Source organism: Nycticebus coucang, chromosome 11 (genome assembly GCF_027406575.1).
Source record: "Nycticebus coucang isolate mNycCou1 chromosome 11, mNycCou1.pri, whole genome shotgun sequence".
NCBI classification, from domain to species: domain Eukaryota; kingdom Metazoa; phylum Chordata; class Mammalia; order Primates; family Lorisidae; genus Nycticebus; species Nycticebus coucang.
In genome coordinates, this window is record NC_069790.1 from 126,116,501 (window position 1) to 126,136,457 (window position 19,957).

Here is a 19,957-nt window from a genome sequence, read left to right on the forward strand (position 1 = left end):
CTGCTTTGTCAAAGATCAGATAGCAATATGAACGAAGACGGTTTAATACATCTGATCAGATCCACTGGTCCACGTCTCTGTTCTTGTGCCACTGCCATCCTGTTTTGGTTACCACAGCTTGTAGTATAGTTTGAAGTCTGCTAAAGTGATGCCTCCCGATTTGCCCTTTTTGCTTAAGGTTGCTTATTCAAGCTCTTTTCTGGTTCCACATGAAGCAAAGATTTTTTTCTTTCTAGATCTGCGAAAAATAGCATTGGCATTTTAATGAGGATTGCATTGAATCTGTAGATCCCTTTGGATAGTACAGACATTTTAACAATGTTGATTCAACCAATCCATGAGTATACAGGGTATCCCAAAAGTCACCACACACAGGGAAAATGGGAAATTGTACCTAAATGTAACTTTGTTTACAAAATATTCATTACAAAATTTTACAAGGAGGTGGTCAACATGTAGAGAATATTCTGCTGTTGTTTTCTTTTTTTGAGACAGAGTCTCACTCTGTTGCCCCAGGCTAGAATGCTGTGGCATCATAGCTCACAGGGTCTTGCTCTTGCTCAGGCTGTCCTTAAACTCCTGAGCTCAAGCAATCTCCTGCCTCCCGAAGTGCTAGGATTACAGGTGTGAGCCACCACACCCGACCATATTTATAGTCTGGGCATAGAGAATATTTTGTAAATAAAGATATACTTAGCTGCAATTTCCCATTTTCCCTATGTATAGAGACTTGAAGGGTGACTTTTGAGACACCCTATGTTTTTCCATTTGTTTACATCCTCTACAATTTCCTTCCTCGGTGACTCACAGGTCTTTTACTCCTTCGTTAAATATATTCCTGGGTACTTTATTTCTTTTGCTGCTATTATGAAAGGTATTGAGTCTTGAATTTGATTCTTAGCTTTGCTATTGTTGGTGTACAGGAATGCTACTGATTTTTGTACACTCTGCTGAATTTATCCTGGAATTTTGTCAATTCCAGGAGCCTCTTGGTAGAATTTTTGGGGTTTTCTTGATATAAAAGCACATGGTCAGCAAAAAGTGATAGTTTGGCCTCTTCTGTCCCCGTCTGGATACCCTAGATTTCCTTCCCTTGCTGAGTGCTCTGGCTAGGACTTCTAGCATTATGTTGAGTAGAAGTGGTGACAGTGGGCAACCTTGTCTGGTTCCAGACCTAAGCAAGAAGACTTAAACTTAAACTTTTATCCTAGAACAAAATGCTGGAAAAACTCTTACAGGCATCAGCCTAGGCAAAGAATTTATGAAGACGATCCCAAACAAAAATTAACAAAAGGAACCTGATCAAATTAAAAAGCTTCTGCACAGCCAAGAAAACAATCAACAGAGCAAATAAACAACCTACAAAACAGAAGAAAATATTTGCATACGATAATCTGACAAAGGGCTCATAATCAGAATTTATAAAGAACACAAGCAAATCAGAAAGAAAAAAATCAAATAACCCCATAAAAAAGTGGGGAGGCTACTCAGAAGACTGAGGCAGGAGGATCACTTGATGCCTCAGTCTCCTGATGCCATGGTACTCTACCCAGGGCAACAGAATGAGACTCTGTCTCAAAAAAATAAACAAATAAAACAAAAATTAAAAAGTGGGCAAAAGACACTGAACAGAAGTTTTTCAAAAGCAGATAGACTAATGGCCAACAAACATATGAAAAACTGCTCAATAATGCTACCATGAGGAAAATACAAATCAAAGCCATTATAAGGTATCAAGTAACTCTAGTACAAATGGTTTTTATAAAAAAAATCCCAAAACAGGGCGGCACCCGTAGCTCAGTGGGTAGGGAGCCAGCCACAAACACTCAGATTGGCATGTTCGAACCCAGCCGGGGCCAGCTAGCCACCAATAACAAACTGCAATGAAAAAATAGCCGGGCATTGTGGTGGGCGCCTGTGGTCCCAGCTACTTGGGAAGCTAAGGCAAGAGAATCGCTTAAGCCCTAGAGTTTGAGGTTGCTGTGAGCTGTGATACTACAACACCTACTGAGGTTAACATAGTGAGACTCTGTCTCAAAAAAAAAAAAAAAAATCCCAAAACAACAGATGCTGGCAAGGATACGGAGAGAATGGAACACTTACACACTGCTGGTGGGACTGCAAACTAGTACAACCTCTATGAAAGGTCATATGGAGTGACCTCAAAGCACTACAAGTAGACCAACATTGGATCCAGCAATCCCACTAGTATTTATCCAAAGGGAAAAAGTCATTTTGTCAAAAAGACGCATGCACTCGAATGTTTATAGCAGCACAATTCACAATCACAAAAATGTGGAAACAATCCCAGTGCCCATCAATACATGAGCAGATTAATAAAATACGTTATATGTACACCATGGAGTACTACTCAGTCATTAAAAAATGGTGAATTTACACCTTTTGTAACAACCTGGATGGAACTGGAGTCCATTCGTCTTCTAAGTGAAGTATGGCAAGAACGGAAAAACAAACCCTACAAGCACTCACTATTAAACTGGAACTAACTGATCAGCACCCGTGCACACATTTGGTAACAGACCTCAGGGGAAAGCAAGCAGGTGGGAGGGGCAGAGGGGTTCACACCTAGTGGGCTCAGTGCCCACTAGCCAAGCAATGGGCACACTTATAACTATGACTCAAGTTGCACAAAAGCAATCCATAGAACCAAAAGATTTGTATATGCCTATAATATTCTGAAATTTTAAAAAAATCAAGTTTAACAATCATTAAAAAAAAATTTCTAAACATTTTGCAGAACTGGATAATATTCTATGGGACAATAAAATGAAATGTGCGGGGTTATCTTTATATACGGCAAAAATCAATGTTTGTCTCTACCAGACAAAATTTATTTGCATTACTCTCTCCTTTCTATAAGTCAGAACACCGAGTAAGTAGAAAGTCAGCCAAAGGTGAACACCCCTGTGGGTCAAACAATCCTCAGGACCCACTACACATGCCGAGGACTCCACTGACAGGACACCTGGGTCTCTTCTGCCCACTTCCAAGTCTCACATAACTTTACTTGGCACCAGAAAATATATGTACACAAAATGAATTATTTAAGAAGGACAAAGAAATATATGTACATACTAATGCAATTATACAATAATCCAAATACAAATGTTGAAAGGTATTTTGCAATGCTATAAAATATAGTTTGGGATTAATTGGTGTTCTACCAAATTATTTAAATTAAAATATTAATGAAAAACTGATAGAAGCCAAAATGCATGGGAGAATTAACCAAAACCATCAGTATAATAAGTATGCTGCATGCAAGCCAGATAAGACATAGGAAAAGCAAACATTAAGAATTCTGAAATAGGCTCAGCGCCCGTAGCTCAGCCACTACGGTGCCGGCCACATACATCTAGGCTGACGGATTCAAACCTGGCCTGGGCCTGCTAAAACAATGACAACTGCAACAAAAAAACAGCTGGGCACTGTAGCGAGTGCCTATAGTCCCAGCTACTTGGGAAGCTGAGGCATGAGAATCACTTTAAGCCCAAGAGTTTGAGGTTGCTGTGAGCTGTGACACAACGGCACTCTACCGAGGGTGGCACAGTGAAACTCTTGTCTCAAAAAAAAAAAAAAAAGAATTCTGAAATACAAGAAGTCCAGGCGCAGTGGCTCACACCTGTAATCCCAGGGAGGCCCTGGGCAGTGCTCAAGAACACCTTGAACTCAAGAATTCAAGATCAGACTGTACAAGAGTGAGACCCCGTCTCTACTGAAAATAGAAAAATCAGCTGGGCATTGTGGTAGGTGCCTCTTGCCTCGGGAGAACTTAGGCAAGAGGACACTCCAGCCCAGGAGTTTCAGGTTGCCGTAAGCTAGGCTAAGGCCATGGCACTCTAACCTGAGGCAACAGAGAGGGACTCTATCTCAAAAAATAATAATAATTCTGAAATACAGATGCAATCAGAAATGACTTGTAGATTTGCAGAAATCACCTTGGAATCTCAAGAAAGAATTTTTGAATACTAGCTTGGAAAAGATCCTCCTTAAACAGAACATTAAGGTCAGGATGGACCAAAACAGCTGTAAAGCTCAAGAGTGAAGCACAAAGGAAAAGACCTAGGCCCCAAACTTGTAGAAGAAATCTGAGCAGATTCGGACTCAAGCACACACCAAGTCTCTTCTCAGAGCTAGAAGCAAGGCCAGAGAAGGTGAAAAGTTAACAAAGAACTCAATGTCTACTATATTCCAGATAAAGGGCCAGTAAAGCTAACAGGTAGAAAGAGGAGTCGGAGACCTGGATTCAAGATGAAGGTCTCACACACACGCTTGATGCCACAAAAGACAGGAAGAATCCATAATACGTATGCAGCCTATACTGTGTTCAGCACTGGCAACAGTACCCTGCACATACTAAGCTGTCAATCTATATCAAGCAAAGATTTTAATTATACAAGAACACACAAGCACCACCAGCAGGCTAGTAATGTTGAGAAGCTCCTAAAAGAAAACAAATGGGATCAAATTTATGGAGGCACATCCAGGGGAAATTATAGACTAAAATCATTTTTAAAAAATAAGAAAAATAAGATAAGGATTAGCAGTGATCCAGGCATTATAAGCTTATAGTCACAAGCCCAAAAATATGGCTCATTACAGATATGACTTTAATATAATGCTGAAATAATAAGTAAGGATAATATTACTATACACATTATTTTAGGTTAACTGAAAAGCAATACAAAGAAAAATTAATTTACATTTTTCCTTTTTAGCCACCTTACAAAATTAGCTATAAATAGACTAAAACATTAGATCTTTGCAAAAAACTCAAGGAAAACTAGCTAAAATAGAACAAACGTATTCATCTCAACTTTGAAGGATGATAACACTTTAAGAGCTAAACCAACTATCAATTCGCTAAGAAAGAGTTGAAGTATAAAAACGTAAAAAAGCTATGAGAAAATAAAGTTTGGTTTGAGCATGCTTGTATAACGTCTGCTGTTGAGTCTTCAGTGTTCTCACACAATTAACTTAAAAAGAATTAAACAGTATGCACCATAGATAAACAGGACCAAGTCAAATGTATATGCATTATAACTCTTATATTAAATCAATTTTATAAAACTAGACTAGTCATATATCCATACACACAAACATTGTTAATCAAAATTCACTTAAAAGTGTTATATATTAGGTTACAATGAAGAAATGATAGACAATACCTTTAAACAACTTCTATGCTAATTCCTTGGCTTGGGGTTTTCCAACAACATGGGCACCTATAATGAATGCGAGCCTGGTACTCAGGGTTACGAACACCCGGAGACCTCCTTCTGCCCAGAGCAAGGCGTCTTCCTCTTATGGGTGGTAAGGTGTGTGTTGAAGGTCTGGCTGAGCACTTTTCACAGGGACCTCAGCTCCAACTCTTAGTCTCTTGTGTACCTACGGTGTCAGTTTTTCAAAACTAAAGGTCTCACATTCCACTGTGACCACCTAACTGTCCCAATGAGGAAAATCACTTACTGTTCTAGTTTTGTTGTTCTTCAAATCTTTAGAGATTTTTCTCTATTTCTTGAGCACTTATCTTTAATAATATAGAATGTTTGCAGGGCTGGGGAACCTGTGGCCTTACAATTTCAAGGTGGTTCTTTTATAAGCAGTAAAGGAGGCAAGAAAAACTTCATCTTTCTCTGCAGCACCCCTTTTTTTAATTTTTATTTTTACATATACATGTGTTAATTAGGTTTCCATATTTTTGCCTTTTTTGCCTTAAAAGCACCCCTTTTAATAAGAGGATATGTTATATAAAATTTGGATTCAGCCAAAAGGCTGCATTTAAGGACCAGAAGGGTCACAAGTTTCCTTAAAGTCGCAGGTGCCCACCCACTCATGAGTTGATAACAAACATTGTTAAGGCTACAGAGACTGATGTATAAAACACAAAGACTAAAATCCTCTTTGCATTACGACTTAAAGTATTTCTGGGACTTTAACCTTTTAAAGATCAGCCTTGGCAACAGGAAGATTCCCACTTCTACAAAAAAATGGAAAAAGCCAGGTGTGGTGGCACACACTTATAGTCCTCCTGCTCAGGAAGCTGAGGAAGGAAGATGGCTTGAGACCAGAAGTCTGAAGTTGTTGTGAGCTATGATGATGCAATTGTACTCCAGCCCGGGCAACAGAGTGAGACCCTACCTCAAAAAAAAAAAAAAAATGGATTTGGCATATAAGATACTAGGTTAACAATATTAACACTATTTTCAAAGTTTACTTTATCTTTTCACCAAATTATATAATAAAAACTACCAGCTAACCTCATAGCTTCAAGGAACCCTAGCCCATGAAGCATGCTAGACCTCAGTTAACGGACCAGTAGCAAAGAAAGGAAGCTAGAAAAATGAAGCACTGTCAACAGGAGAAATCAACCCTAAGGAGATGGAAGAGGAAAACATTAAGATATAGCAGGTAGTCCAAGACTAGCCGAGAAGGCCGCCATCAGGCTGAGCTCCAAGGCAGCAGGGGGCTGGTGGTACCAGTCCTATCACCTGAGCACACGTTAGGAACTACGAGAAACAGCATGCCCAGTGGCAAATTCCAGACACACGAAATACTAGAACTAAATAGCAAGCTGAAGAACCAGGCTGGGAGCTGGAGAGAGTCTGGTCCTGTAAATATAAAGTGAAGGATCATCAGAATTCTGTGAAGGTTCAGACCTAGCAGCCCAGGCTGCATTAAAATATGCAAATTGTTAGTGTCTTCAGTGTTGAGATTCTGAAGAGGTTCTAAAAACATCACATTGTAAGAGATAACAGTGGAGGAACATGGGGCCATATTGAAGAACTTTTAGATCCTTGCTTTGTGAAGTCAATGGGACCTAAGAGTACTCAGCGTTCAGGCTTCATTTTCCCCGTACCAAACTCTGTACTGTGGTAAGACAGTCATGCATCACTTAGCAATAGAGACATTCCAGGAAAAGTGTCACTAGGCAACCTCATCAGCGCGCAAACATCACAGAGTGCACCTTCACCCCTAGATGGCACACCCTGCCACACATTGGCCACATAGCATGTCCTGATGTCCTTTACCCCTAGATGGTACACCCTGCCATGCGCTGGCCACGTGGCTTGGCCTGCTGTCCTTCGCACCCTAGATGGCACTCCCTGCCACACACTCGCAACGTGGCATGGCCTGCTGTCCTTCACCCCTAGATGGCACTCCCTGCCACCCACTGGCCACATGGCACGGCCTGCTGCCCTTCACACCTTAGATGGCACACCCTGCCACATGCTGGCCATGTGGCATGGCCTTCTGTCCTTTACCCCTAGATGGCACTCCCTGCCACACACTAGCCATATGGCATGGCCTGCTGTCCTTCACCCCTAGATGGCACTCCCTGACACACACTGGCCACATGGCATGGCCTGCTGTCCTTCACACCTTAGATGGCACACTCTGCCACACACTGGCCATGTGGCATGGCCTGCTGTCCTTCACCCCTAGATGGCACTCCCTGACACACACTGGCCACATGGCATGGCCTGCTGTCCTTCACACCTTAGATGGCACACTCTGCCACACACTGGCCATGTGGCATGGCCTGTTGTCCTTCACCCCTAGATGGCACACCCTGCCACACACTGGCCACATGGCATGTCCTGATGTCCTTTACCCCTAGATGGCACTCCCTGCCACCCACTGGCCACGTGGCATGGCCTGATGTCCTTTACCCCTAGATGGCACTCCCTGTCACACACTGGCCACGTGGCATGTCCTGCTGTCCTTCACACCTTAGATGGCACTCCCTGCCACACACTGGCCACATGGCATGTCCTGATGTCCTTCACACCTTAGATGGCACTCCCTGCCACACACTGGCCACGTGGCATGGCCTGCTGTCCTTCACACCTTAGATGGCATTCCCTGCCACACACTGGCCACATGGCATGGCCTGCTGTCCTTCACCCCTAGATGGCACTCCCTGACACACACTGGCCACATGGCATGGCCTGCTGTCCTTCACCCCTAGATGGCACTCCCTGCCACACACTGGCCACATGGCATGGCCTGATGTCCTTCACCCCTAGATGGCACTCCCTGACACACACTGGCCACATGGCATGTCCTGCTGTCCTTCACCCCTAGATGGCACTCCCTGCCATACACTGGCCACGTGGCATGGCCTGCTGTCCTTCACCCCTAGATGGCACTCCCTGACACACACTGGCCACATGGCATGGCCTGATGTCCTTCACCCCCAGATGGCACTCCCTGCCACACACTGGCCACATGGCATGTCCTGATGTCCTTTACCCCTAGATGGCACTCCCTGCCACACACTGGCCACGTGGCATGGCCTGCTGTCCTTCACACCTTAGATGGCACTCCCTGACACACACTGGCCATGTGGCATGGCCTGCTGTCCTTCACCCCTAGATGGCACTCCCTGACACACACTGGCCACATGGCATGGCCTGCTGTCCTTCACACCCTAGATGGCACTCCCTGATACACACTGGCCACGTGGCATGACCTGCTGTCCTCCATCCCTAGATGGCACTCCCTGCCACACACTGGCCATGTGGCATGGCCTGCTGTCCTTCTGCTACAAGCATGCACAACATGTTACTGTACTGATCACTGTAAGTGATTTCGACACAATGGTAAGCACTTATATATCTAAACACAGCTAACGAAGAAAAGGCACAGTAAAAATATGGTATTACAGTAGATTCCCTGAAAGCTGACCACCCAAGTGACTGTAACAAATTGGTCAATATTCAGAGGTATCAACAAAAGGAACTTGGCCTGCTGTGCTGATACGTCCATGTGGCAGACTGCATGTCCAGTCTATCAAAATGAGGTAACCTTAAGGAGGTCAGTTTAGGGAGGCGGACAGCTATGGAGGTTCTACCGTATAATTCTCTGGGCCCACCACTGTAGCAGCCTATCACTGACCAGAACATTTTGTGGCACGGCCTGTGTACATGTTTAGGGCACCAAGGCAAGTAAAGAGAGGAAGACATGTCAACAGACAGTCACAATGTAACTCTCATCACCACTGTGGGAGCAGCAGCAGGTTGACAGTTGAAGAAGGCTTGCTGGAAAGACAGTAGGGATCACCCCAGAGGTGTCAGTGAAAAACTGGCTTGTGCCAGGCAAGCAGGTAAGAGGACTTCCTGGAGAGGGCGGGAAGACCTGCCCATGGCAAGCAGGAGAGACGAGTGAAAGATGTGGATTAAAAGGCAGGTGGGAGCCAAGTTTGCAGTGGGTTTCGTATGTAATACTATAGATTTTGGACTTTATGTTATTGGCAAATAGAAACCATCAAAAATTTTTATGGAGATGAGTTACATAAACAACTGTATTTTTAAGAAAGCAATGCTAGAAGGCAGGATTAGAGGTTACATTACATGAGACTGGAAGCAATGCCTGAACTGAAGTACTGGTAGAAAGAGAAATCTTATTCTCAATACTGAATCAAAGGATTGTTAAGCCATCTAAAGTAGTAAATTCTGATCACAGCATAAGGTGCTTCATTAAATCTTTTCTTAAAAAATTACATCAGAAATATAATTTAACTCTAGGCATTTTAAAAACATATATAAGTCATTAAGAGACAGATAAATCTCTCTGATACCTCAAAAAAAGGTTTAAAATTATGGTCAGCCCTTCAAGGTCTGTTTTAAAAGTCAACTGCTAATAAAAACAATTGCTCATCAAATAATGTATAAAGAGAACAATAAATATCAAGTAATCCCAACTAAAATAAGAAAGTGTAAAAATATTTAAAATCTATCATCACAAAACAACTTGAAATTTCTTCTTTCTCTCTGTTCCAAAAAAGAATAGAAAATGTTTCCTGTAAAACTGATCATTTCAATACATTTAATCCTAATTTTTTATACTGTTGTTCTTATTTTTTCATTTTGCCTGCTAATCTTATTTTTAACCACTAACAAAAGATACATTTGCATATATATTTTAACATTTTGGCTAGTTTAAAATTCAGTTATCCTAAAACAATACAACCTTGTCTTTCTAGATGAGAATTTCCTCTAATAGAAAGTATGCCAACCAATAAATTTTTTGTATTATATTAGTGATTTAAGTTTTAAAGGAAAGTAGTTATATCACAATCTAAAATATTATCTAACATCAAACTATCAACCCATCATACTGTCTAGCTATACAACTTCTATTTCTGTTATACTAATGACAAAGGGACTAGAAGTAAATATAGCAAATTTCAGCTACACATTGGCAAACACTTCATAGATCAAAGATTAACATTATGACATGCTTAATAAATAATAAAATATTTATTATAGACAAATAAATGAGCTTAAATGTCAAAGAAATATAAGATTTTAATAACCAAATTTCAGCCTTTTTGGCAAGCTCCCATCCTACAGGCCTGTGGTCTCACATACTAACTAGCACTGCATCTGATATCTAACTTTACTAAAGTTTATTCCAACCAAGGGTGAGTAGTCCTTAATTCCCCAAAAAAACTTTTGGAAAGGATAAAAACAATGATTATATCTATAAAACAGTTTCACGAGCATTGGGCATACTGGGGTCAATTTAATTAAAAGTATAATTACTTTAAAATCTGTACCTGGTGACTTTTTATTTCCTCCCTACCAAAGCATTTCTTAATTTAACCAAGAGGCCTGAACTATGAAACATTATGAGACATTAGTTAGTAATTTAATCATCATATAAAATAAAGTTTGAAGTTTAGCTACCTATTAAACATGATACCTATTATTTACAAGCTATACTGTTCTAAGATAAAACAGATCCTATTTCAAAATATAAATACATAAAAGCTGACTATATTGATGCCAATGTAACTTCTTTTATCATTTTGCTATTTATAAAAAGTAATTGTACACAAATTTTCCTGATTCTTTTTTCATTATCAACTTTCACATTGTTGATTCATTTAAACACTTAATGTTAATAATTACTACTTGCAATGTGTCTCAGGTCCTTTACAAACATATTAAGTGAGGACACTAAGTCCTCTGGCAGCTCCAGGAGCAGATACCGTCAGACCCATGCTGTGAACGTGGACATGGAGGAACATGCCTAGAGTTACAGAGTCAAGATGTAAGTCTACACTTCTGAATGCCAACGCACCTGGTTTTGCCACCATTTATGCAAATAAAGGGACAATCTAGCCTTAAATGTAGAAATCTCTCATTTTCTGATAAACGGAGAGAAAGGTGAAAGTACCACATCAGACATGGAACATCACAGTGTGAGCAATAATTAAAGAACAAAACAGCTGCTGTTTAACAGAAACGGATACTGTGATTGAAGTTATAATCCAGTTCTCTACACATGCAATTGTACTAATAGTGACAAAATTAATGTCATTTCCTGAGCTAAATGATTTTTAATTCAAAATCTTCATAAACTTAAATAATTTTTAAATGAAATAAATGTATTTACTCTTTCCCTCAAAGTAATAGTTTCACATTCTTTCTCTGAAATCTTATATGACAAGATTTGATGTTTCAAATGCTCTCTTTACAGTGTCATAACCACACCTTTTACAACAGAATAACAACTTTGAAAGGACACTTAAGTGTATCAGCACTATCAGAATAGAAAGTTTTAAAAATAATCATTTTTAATCATATTATTTCCAAGGCAAAGACTAGTGCTACCACTTGGGGGAGGATAGTGGATTTCTATAAATAAATTGCTGTATGATATTTTTCTTGAAGGTGTTGGGAAAATCAAATCAACACATAACAGTAGCTAGTGAGATATGACTTCATTTTCTGTAATAAATACTGAGATCAAAACAGGAGCCCTGAATTTCCTTGCGAGGCCCAGCAGGGGCTTTCCTCTCTCCCGACTTCCTCTCCCCCACCAGACCGGGCCAAACATGCGCATGTGCCACTAACACTAAGCAGCACTTCCTCAGTCACTCATTTCCAACAATTTATGGATCATCAGTGGCAAAAAACAAGCAAAAAATAATGAAAGAACGCAATGAAACCTCATGGAGACAGAGGCTGGACTTCCTACTCCCTCCATGTCCCTTTCGGATGGAGGAGGCCTGACACAAATTAGCCACTGGGGGGAAGTCATCTGGTCATAAAATACAGTACAAGGTCACTTTTATGTAAGTTTGCCAAAAGGGACATAAACCAGGACAATTTCAAACTGTGACACAGGATAGAAACATATTAAAGAAACCTTTGTTCCTCCTCCATTGTGCTGTCGTGGTGCTCGCTTTATGGACGCCGCAGCACCGGCACGGAGCTCTTCGCTTCCACCTGGTCAGTCTAACTAATTAGGAGAGGAAGTTACCTCAGATTTTGTACTTTTTGCTTTTATTATCAGCACTTTGTTTGAAGTTGTAGGAGTTAACCTCTTAATCCTACAGACCATGTGCTAGTTTCTGGACATTTCGGGATGTCTGGATGGTTTGGATAATTGGTCAGGATGTTGCTGTTAACTTATGTTAAATTTTATGATATGACTTCAAATCAAAGATAGGCATTAAGGTGAAGCACAATATAAATTTACTCCCAGAGAAAGCTTGGGCTTACAAATTAATCTGTCATTAAATTTACGCAACAAGTATATGGAGAAAATTTTTTCCCACTTTCATTAAGTCATTAGATTTTTTCCTCATAACACTTTATGTCAAAATAAGATGTTAATATATAAAGCAAATACATTTCTAACTTCCATTTAAAGTACACTATACAATCAGAAAACATCTTCTGGCATTAATCTGGATAATCTAGAAGGCTTTTCTGAGACAGAGAAGAGAAAACTGTATAGTAGACATGAGGGGTGGAAAGATGTGTCTGCCCTCAGACGCGCCCCATGCCCTGGGATCCACATCCTCTGGTGTATGATTGAGTGACCAAGATCGAAAACTGCAGAAAAAGCATATCTACCACAAAGTAGAATTAAAAACAGTAGATATACCTTTTTTTAATCAGAGTTAAAAGATTAAGATGTAAAACACAGGGTCAGGTTCAAATACATATAAAAACACAAATGTGGTACATATAGATGACTGCAAAATAATCTAAAGTTGATAATTTAAATTCGAAGACAAAAGTTAGCTACTCACTAAAAACATAAAAAAAAAATAAAAACATAAAAATTTACTTTATCAAAACCACATATATACTTTTGCACTTGAGAATTATAAAAAGGAGGGATAGAAGGAGATGGTCCTAATAAAACAGAAACATACGCCACAGTCAGAAGAAAGAAGAAAAGCTATTTAAGGTCCTTAAAAGGACATAGTCAATCCCCCAGGCCGAAAATGTCCTGTTTGAATTAACAGTGGTTTAATTAAAAACTAAGTAGAAAATTCTGTTTAATTTGATTTTCAATTCAAGCTCTGCATCCGCCCATGGCCAGTGGCCAATTTCCGCCTCTCGGCACAATATGCAAGAAGTTATTCCAGCCGGGACTGCCCAGAGGAATCCCTGGGAGTGTATGGGGCCACATGCCGTGTAGGGAATACACCAGACTTAGACATAGTAAAACACCACCAGGAGGGTGGCCACAGGAAAAAAAAGGAAATTTAACTTAACCATATTACAAGTTTGTCATTACTCAATCACTGTCCTGAACCAATTAAAAATGTTTCTAACCTTTCTTCAACATCACTTCAGAAATTAGATGTGTCAAATGTAACCAATGAGCAAATATTTTTAAAGGAAGATATATAAATATATATACTAGTTAGCCAAGTATGTCAAACATTTTAAGACCATGGTCGTAATAACATTACCTTCAACAAAGTAACAAAGTTAATAATTCTAATATAATCTATAACACTGTGTAAAGAACTAAATATCTTAAGAAACATTACTTAGAACCTTAGAAACATTACTTTAGAACCTAAATACCAAGTGATCCCAGATTACAGAAAGGCATGGCACTGAAGGACTAAAATGTACACTTTGAACGTTTATACTTAACTATCCAATGCCAATTACCCTTGCGACTCTACTATAACTGATGTTAAAACTGATTAGCTTAATTTTAAAAGCTTCCTAGCCATTTCCACTAGGGTCTAGAATGCACTTCATCTTCAAGCAGGTTTGTTTCCAAGTATGCTACCTTCAATGCTCAAGTTGAGCATGACAAAATGGTACATACCACTTCAAACTGGTAAAAGAAATTTGAAATTTTAAAACTGCCTGAAATGATATGGGAGTAATTAAAAGCTGACTGTGCTGTCCTCGCTTGTTTTCTAACTCCCACGTAACACTGACATTTTCTACGGTACAAGTGTTAGTCAAGTGCATTCACAGACCCCCTCAAGGCAGAGGAGGAAGAGGATGTCTAATGTAAACAACAGGCACGGAGTGAGGTCCTGGGCTGCGTGCTTCACGTGAATCAGCCCACCTCATTCCCTCGCCAGAATATTACAAGAAGGGATGTAGTCATTACTATACTCATTCTTCTGAAAGAAAGAGACTTGGAGCGTTAGATGAAGTACTGCCCAGGCTGTCTGACTCTAAAGCCAGATTTTCTCACCTCTGTACCTTCAATCTCTCTTCCCCTCGTCCCTTCTCTTCAGCATACCAGTATAGTCAGATCCTCCTACTTTAAAGTATTTTACCTCCTCTGTCCTCAAGTTATAACCTCATCACTCTCTTTTAATGCCATTAAAAAACAAATTCTCTGGCCAGTATGGTGGTTCCCATCTATAATCCTAACACTTTGGGAGGCCAAGGCAGGAGGATCCCTTGAGCCCAGGAGTTCAAGGCTGCCATGATGGCACCTAAGAACACTCACTGAGCTCTACCCGAGGCAACACGGTGAGATTCTATATCAAAAAATAAAGATGTTTATAAAATAAATAAAATAATAATCTATTTAATAACTGGAGTTTTATGAAAAGTATAAATGAGGCAGATACTCCTATAACACCAAATATGAACATAGATTTAACACAGCTTTACCACTTGTTTTTCGTATTTGGTTAATATCACACAGGAGGCAAGCGAGCATCAACGTGTCATTTTTAGCAACATATGCTGAAACCTGTTTAAGAGAGCAAGGCGGGTGCACAGCTGAAACCTGTTTAACAGGGCACGGCAGGTGCATGGCTGACTCAGTGAGGTGACACGGCTACAAGGCAGTGTCTCCCATTGTGTGGAGCATGTACTCCTTTCCTAGGGATGCGGAGAAACTCTAAAATGCAGATTTGTATCTAAATACACTTAAATGAAATGGTAGATGCAAAAATTCTTTCCAGAAATTCCCTGGCCAGCTCCCTGCTGTCTGCAACACGCGATCCAAACTCCTTCGCAGAGGACTTGAGGCCTCCAGAGTTTGATGCTGATGAGCCACGCGTGCACCCTGGCCTCTCACCTAAGTGCCAGGCAGCCTCTCAGTTCTGTGCTGCAGCCTAGAACGCCACACTCTAGCAAACCCTGGCTCATCCTTCAAGTCCTAGTCCAAGTCTGGGCCAGCTTCTTGTGAAGCCTGCCCAGTTCCTCAGGCAGGTCAAGACATCCATCCTTGCAGTTTTCCCACCACACTTCATCACATCAGAGTTCATAAAACTGACTCTTTTATTTGTTTATATCTCTCATCAGTCCCACTATCCATCTTTGGAAGGTAGGAGTTCCATCTTTTTATCTGTGTCCCCAAGAAGCTCCTAAGAATGACTTAATAAAACTTATTTGAATCAATGACTACCCATTAAAAGTTTCAGCTACAAAATTCTACAGCGATCCCTTTCTCAAGCATCTCCACTGACTTCCTTTTTTCTCATGGTCTATTCTTTACAGCCCCTCATTCACTTTGAATATTTCATATTGCATCCTCCTAAAAATGCTCCATCCTGTTGCTTCCAGGAGATCACTCTCCTTTTGTTTTTTTGGTTTTTTTCCACACTATCTGACAACACCTGCTCCGAGATCTCCCTTGCTCCTTTCCTCTGACAGAGGTCGTGGCCTCTGGTCTTCTCCTCCCTCATTTTGTCCCTCGCCATCACGTTGGTAAGTGAAGGACACCAACACTTAGCAAGGCTGGAAGGCTCTCTGGGTGTCAGTTCTAGTTCTGCTATTTTATGTATGTGGTTCTTAGACAGTTTGATAACATTTAGTATCTTGGATCTTAGTTTCCTCCTTGTAAAAAAGTTTGAACTAAATCCCTTTTAGTAATAGCATGCTGAAACCACATAATTCTTTCACATTACACAGATTACTTAATTTTAATTGCCAGTCTTAAGAATACATCATGATAAAAAGCAATTCCAACAAATAAAAGCCAGTTTTTTCAATGTAAGGTTTGACTGCCAAATACAATCATTAATTCTGACCTTGGTACTCTTACTAAACATGAAATCTGTTGTTAGTTTTCAGCTACAGACTACGAGGTATGGAATAACAGCTAGAAAATAGAAAGGTGAGCCCAGGAAACTACACATTGACAATGATTCCTTAGTGATTCCCCCACTGCATTATACAGATTTTAAATGTGTGACACCTACAATTTAAAAATCAGAAGAACTATTAAAGTGTTAAGCAATTTCATGCCTAAGACCCTATGCAAAGGAAAATTAAAGTAATGATAATTCATATAGTTTACAACTTCCCATGCCAAATTTATTTAACTGGCATTATAGGATTATTTGATCTTGAGATACGAAGGCACTCCATACATTACAAAATCAGTAGAACTAAAAGTTTAAAAGGTATAACATTGTCTAATCTATAACATTAGAACTCACTCAGCCAAGTTTAAGTCACTCAAAATGACTCAAAACTACTTAAGTCTTTGCATTACATTTCAAAAATTTAAGGCAAAAAGCTGCATGGGCTATAACAGAAACTTTGCTTTGTTCCTTTAAAATGCTATCTTTGAATAGATTGTTGTTATCACTTGTGAAATTCTGACTTATTTTGTAATATGCTCTTGCCAGGTCTCCCAGTTCAGCCACTTCTATACCTCCCACATGCACACAAAATCAGCTACTATCAGTCTCTTGGGAGTTTGACTATGTAATGTTTGATTTTTTTTTTTTTTTTGTAGTTTTGGCTGGGGCTGGGTGCGAACCCACCACCCCCGGTATATGGGGCCAGCGCCCCACTCCTTGAGCCACAGGCACCCCCCAAATGTGTAACTTTTTAACATGCTAATAGCCTAAAAATATTGGATATGAAATAACTTTTACATCAAGATATAGTCTAAGACTTTTATTATTTCATGTCATGCTTTAAACTACATGAGAAACCCCTAAGAAAAGAATAACACCCATTATACCATGTTACCCCACTAAGTTTATGCGTACTATAAAAGTGTTCTTAAGTACTAAAAGACGACTACCCCCAGGAATAAGCACAATAATTCGTGTGTCATCATTGTATTGTTAACATTTGTATTTATTATTAACTGAACTTTTTATATTCCATTCATTTTGCCCTCCCTTTTCTAGTACAACATGAATGATACTTGGTTCCTCATTTAACAAATTAAATTCCCAAACTAGATTCACTTACCTTTTTCAAGCCAGCAAAACCTTCTGACTCCAGGAAAAAAAAGGCAAAAGGCATCAACACAAATAAACAAAGGTTGGAAAAAAGAGAAGCGAGATTCCATAAACCTATTGAGAAGAGGACAAGAAGAGAAGAGAGCAGGTCAGATGTGGACAGGCCTTTAGAAAGTTCATTAATGGTACTATTCATTAAGAGCTATACTTTTTTTTTTTTTTTTGGCCGGGGCTGGGTTTGAACCCACCACCTCCGGCATATGGGACTGGCGCCCTACTCCTTGAGCCACAGGTGCCGCCCAAGAGCTATACTTTTTAATAGTAAAAACAAACACAAACTTGAAATAACAAATGACCTACTTAGAAATCAAAAAATAATTACAATATGTATTTATTTAAATTTTTTTAACTTTGAAACATTACTTTACTTAGGAAAAGCTAACAGAAAAATAATGATTTATTCCTCATGCCCTAAAATAAATTCACTAAAGACACAACATAGGCAGAAATCCAAAGATACAGTCTCTTTAGATGTAAAGGTACCAGAATATTTAAATCAGAGCCACTAGCATTGATTAAACACTTAATAAATGCCAGATACTCTACTAAACATTTTACATGCATAATCCCACTTAAGCCTCATAAAAACCCTAAAAATAATAATTAGCATTTATTGAGCCTTTATGTGGCAAGCATTATTCTACGTGATTTACAGATATGATATAAACCCATTTACTCATCACAGCACCCGCAGGAGGCAGGTAACATTACAGCCCAGATGACAGAGGCACAGGCTGGCTGTGCCACCTTCCAAGGTTCTGAGTCTAATTCCTGAGATTTTTAACAAACCACCACATCACAGAAGTTCAATTCCAAGTGGGAAAGACAACGTAATAGGCAGACATGCTCGCATGGCCTTTTACCCACTCGGCACATGGTAGACTCTTTTACAAAACTACAATAAATGGCAACTCAGATAATAAGAACAAATTAGCTAAAAGTTAGAGGCCTTAAGGTGCATCATTAGGAGGGTATCTGGCCCAACATCTCACATCTGAGGTAAAATACTAAAATTTAAAACTATATTTCAAAATGGTTAATTATAATCTTTGCAAAAGTTTATAAAAGCAAGATCCAATGATAAAAAATTATGCTAAACATAAATTCAATGTAATGCATACAATAATAATTCCATGTTTTTTAAAATGAGCAACTCATGTTGTTTCAACACCTTCACTGCAGGCTGTGTTGACAGCAATACACTGATGAAGCAGCACAGCCCCTCAGCCCGCATCTGCACTCACGCTGCACACACGCTATACTCAACATGCTGCACACACGCTGCACTCACGCTGCACTTGCGCTACACTCGCACTGCACACACGCTATACTCACATGCTGCACACACGCTGCACTCGCGCTGCACACACGCTACACTCACGCTTACTCACACTGCACTCACGCTGCACACATGCTGTACTCACGCTACACTCGCGCTGCACACACGCGGCACTCGCGCTGCACTCACGCTGCACACACGCTGTACTCACGCTACACTCGCGCTGCACACACGCGGCACTCGCGCTACACTCACGCTGCACACGCACAGCACATGCTGCACTCGTGCTGCACACGCGCTGCACACGCGCTGCACACACTGCACACACGCTGCACATACGCTGCACTCGTGCTGCACACGCTGCACACGCTGCACTCACGCAGAGACTGCCTGAGTTCTCAGTGAACACAGGGAACCAACGGAAGCTACTCTCCAACTCCTGTGGTTGCACATTAACATGTGGTTTCATAACTGCCCTAATTCTCTTTGAAACAGAATAGAATATAAACAAAAAGAATTAATTCGGTGCCTGTACGGATTAGCGAGAGAGATTCATTTCCTTTAGTAGACAAGGCTATGCAGTTAACACATTCAGTTTCTTATTCAAACATCTTCATAGATTTAACAAATTTATAATACATATTTGTCTTTGCAAGAAGTAAAATGTTTCACAAAATTTTTTAGCTGTCTTAACATATTTTAGTAGAAAAACTGCAATTTGAGCTATCTAAAATGAAAGTTATTTTAAAATACTCCTATACTTTCTAGGTTTTAAAGAAAGCCTAGAATTGAATTGAATTTCAACCCTTTCCTTTATTCAAAAATGTTATAATTACAGTCAATTATTTACTGTTCCAGTAGGGGAAGGGCACATAGAATGATGGTTAAATGCACACATTCAAGTTTCAGATAAACTCAGGTTCCTGTCTTATCTGCACCTCTAGGTGACAATCTTGCTAAGTCACAAGTTCCTCATTTATGAAGCTAATGACGTGACTATCTATAGCTATTAAGTATAAAACGAAATAATAAATATGTAACATTTGGCACAATTCCTGCCATAAAATAAATGATTTTTGTTTTTGTTTTTGTTAACAGTTATATCACCAGAAGCTACACAGCACTACCAGCTCCTATACCACACCCCCATCCTC

General features: G+C 39.9%; 1 protein-coding gene across 2 annotated transcripts in view; it reads right to left on the reverse strand.

Moving 5' to 3' along the window:
- LMBR1 (limb development membrane protein 1) overlaps nt 1–19,957 on the reverse strand; it is a 241,507-nt gene that overhangs the window by 129,940 nt on the left and 91,610 nt on the right. For both annotated transcript variants that reach the window (XM_053609599.1, XM_053609600.1), the window contains one exon: nt 17,475–17,578. In XM_053609599.1, coding sequence (XP_053465574.1) covers nt 17,475–17,578 — 104 coding nt within the window. The remainder of the gene's footprint in view (nt 1–17,474; nt 17,579–19,957) is intronic.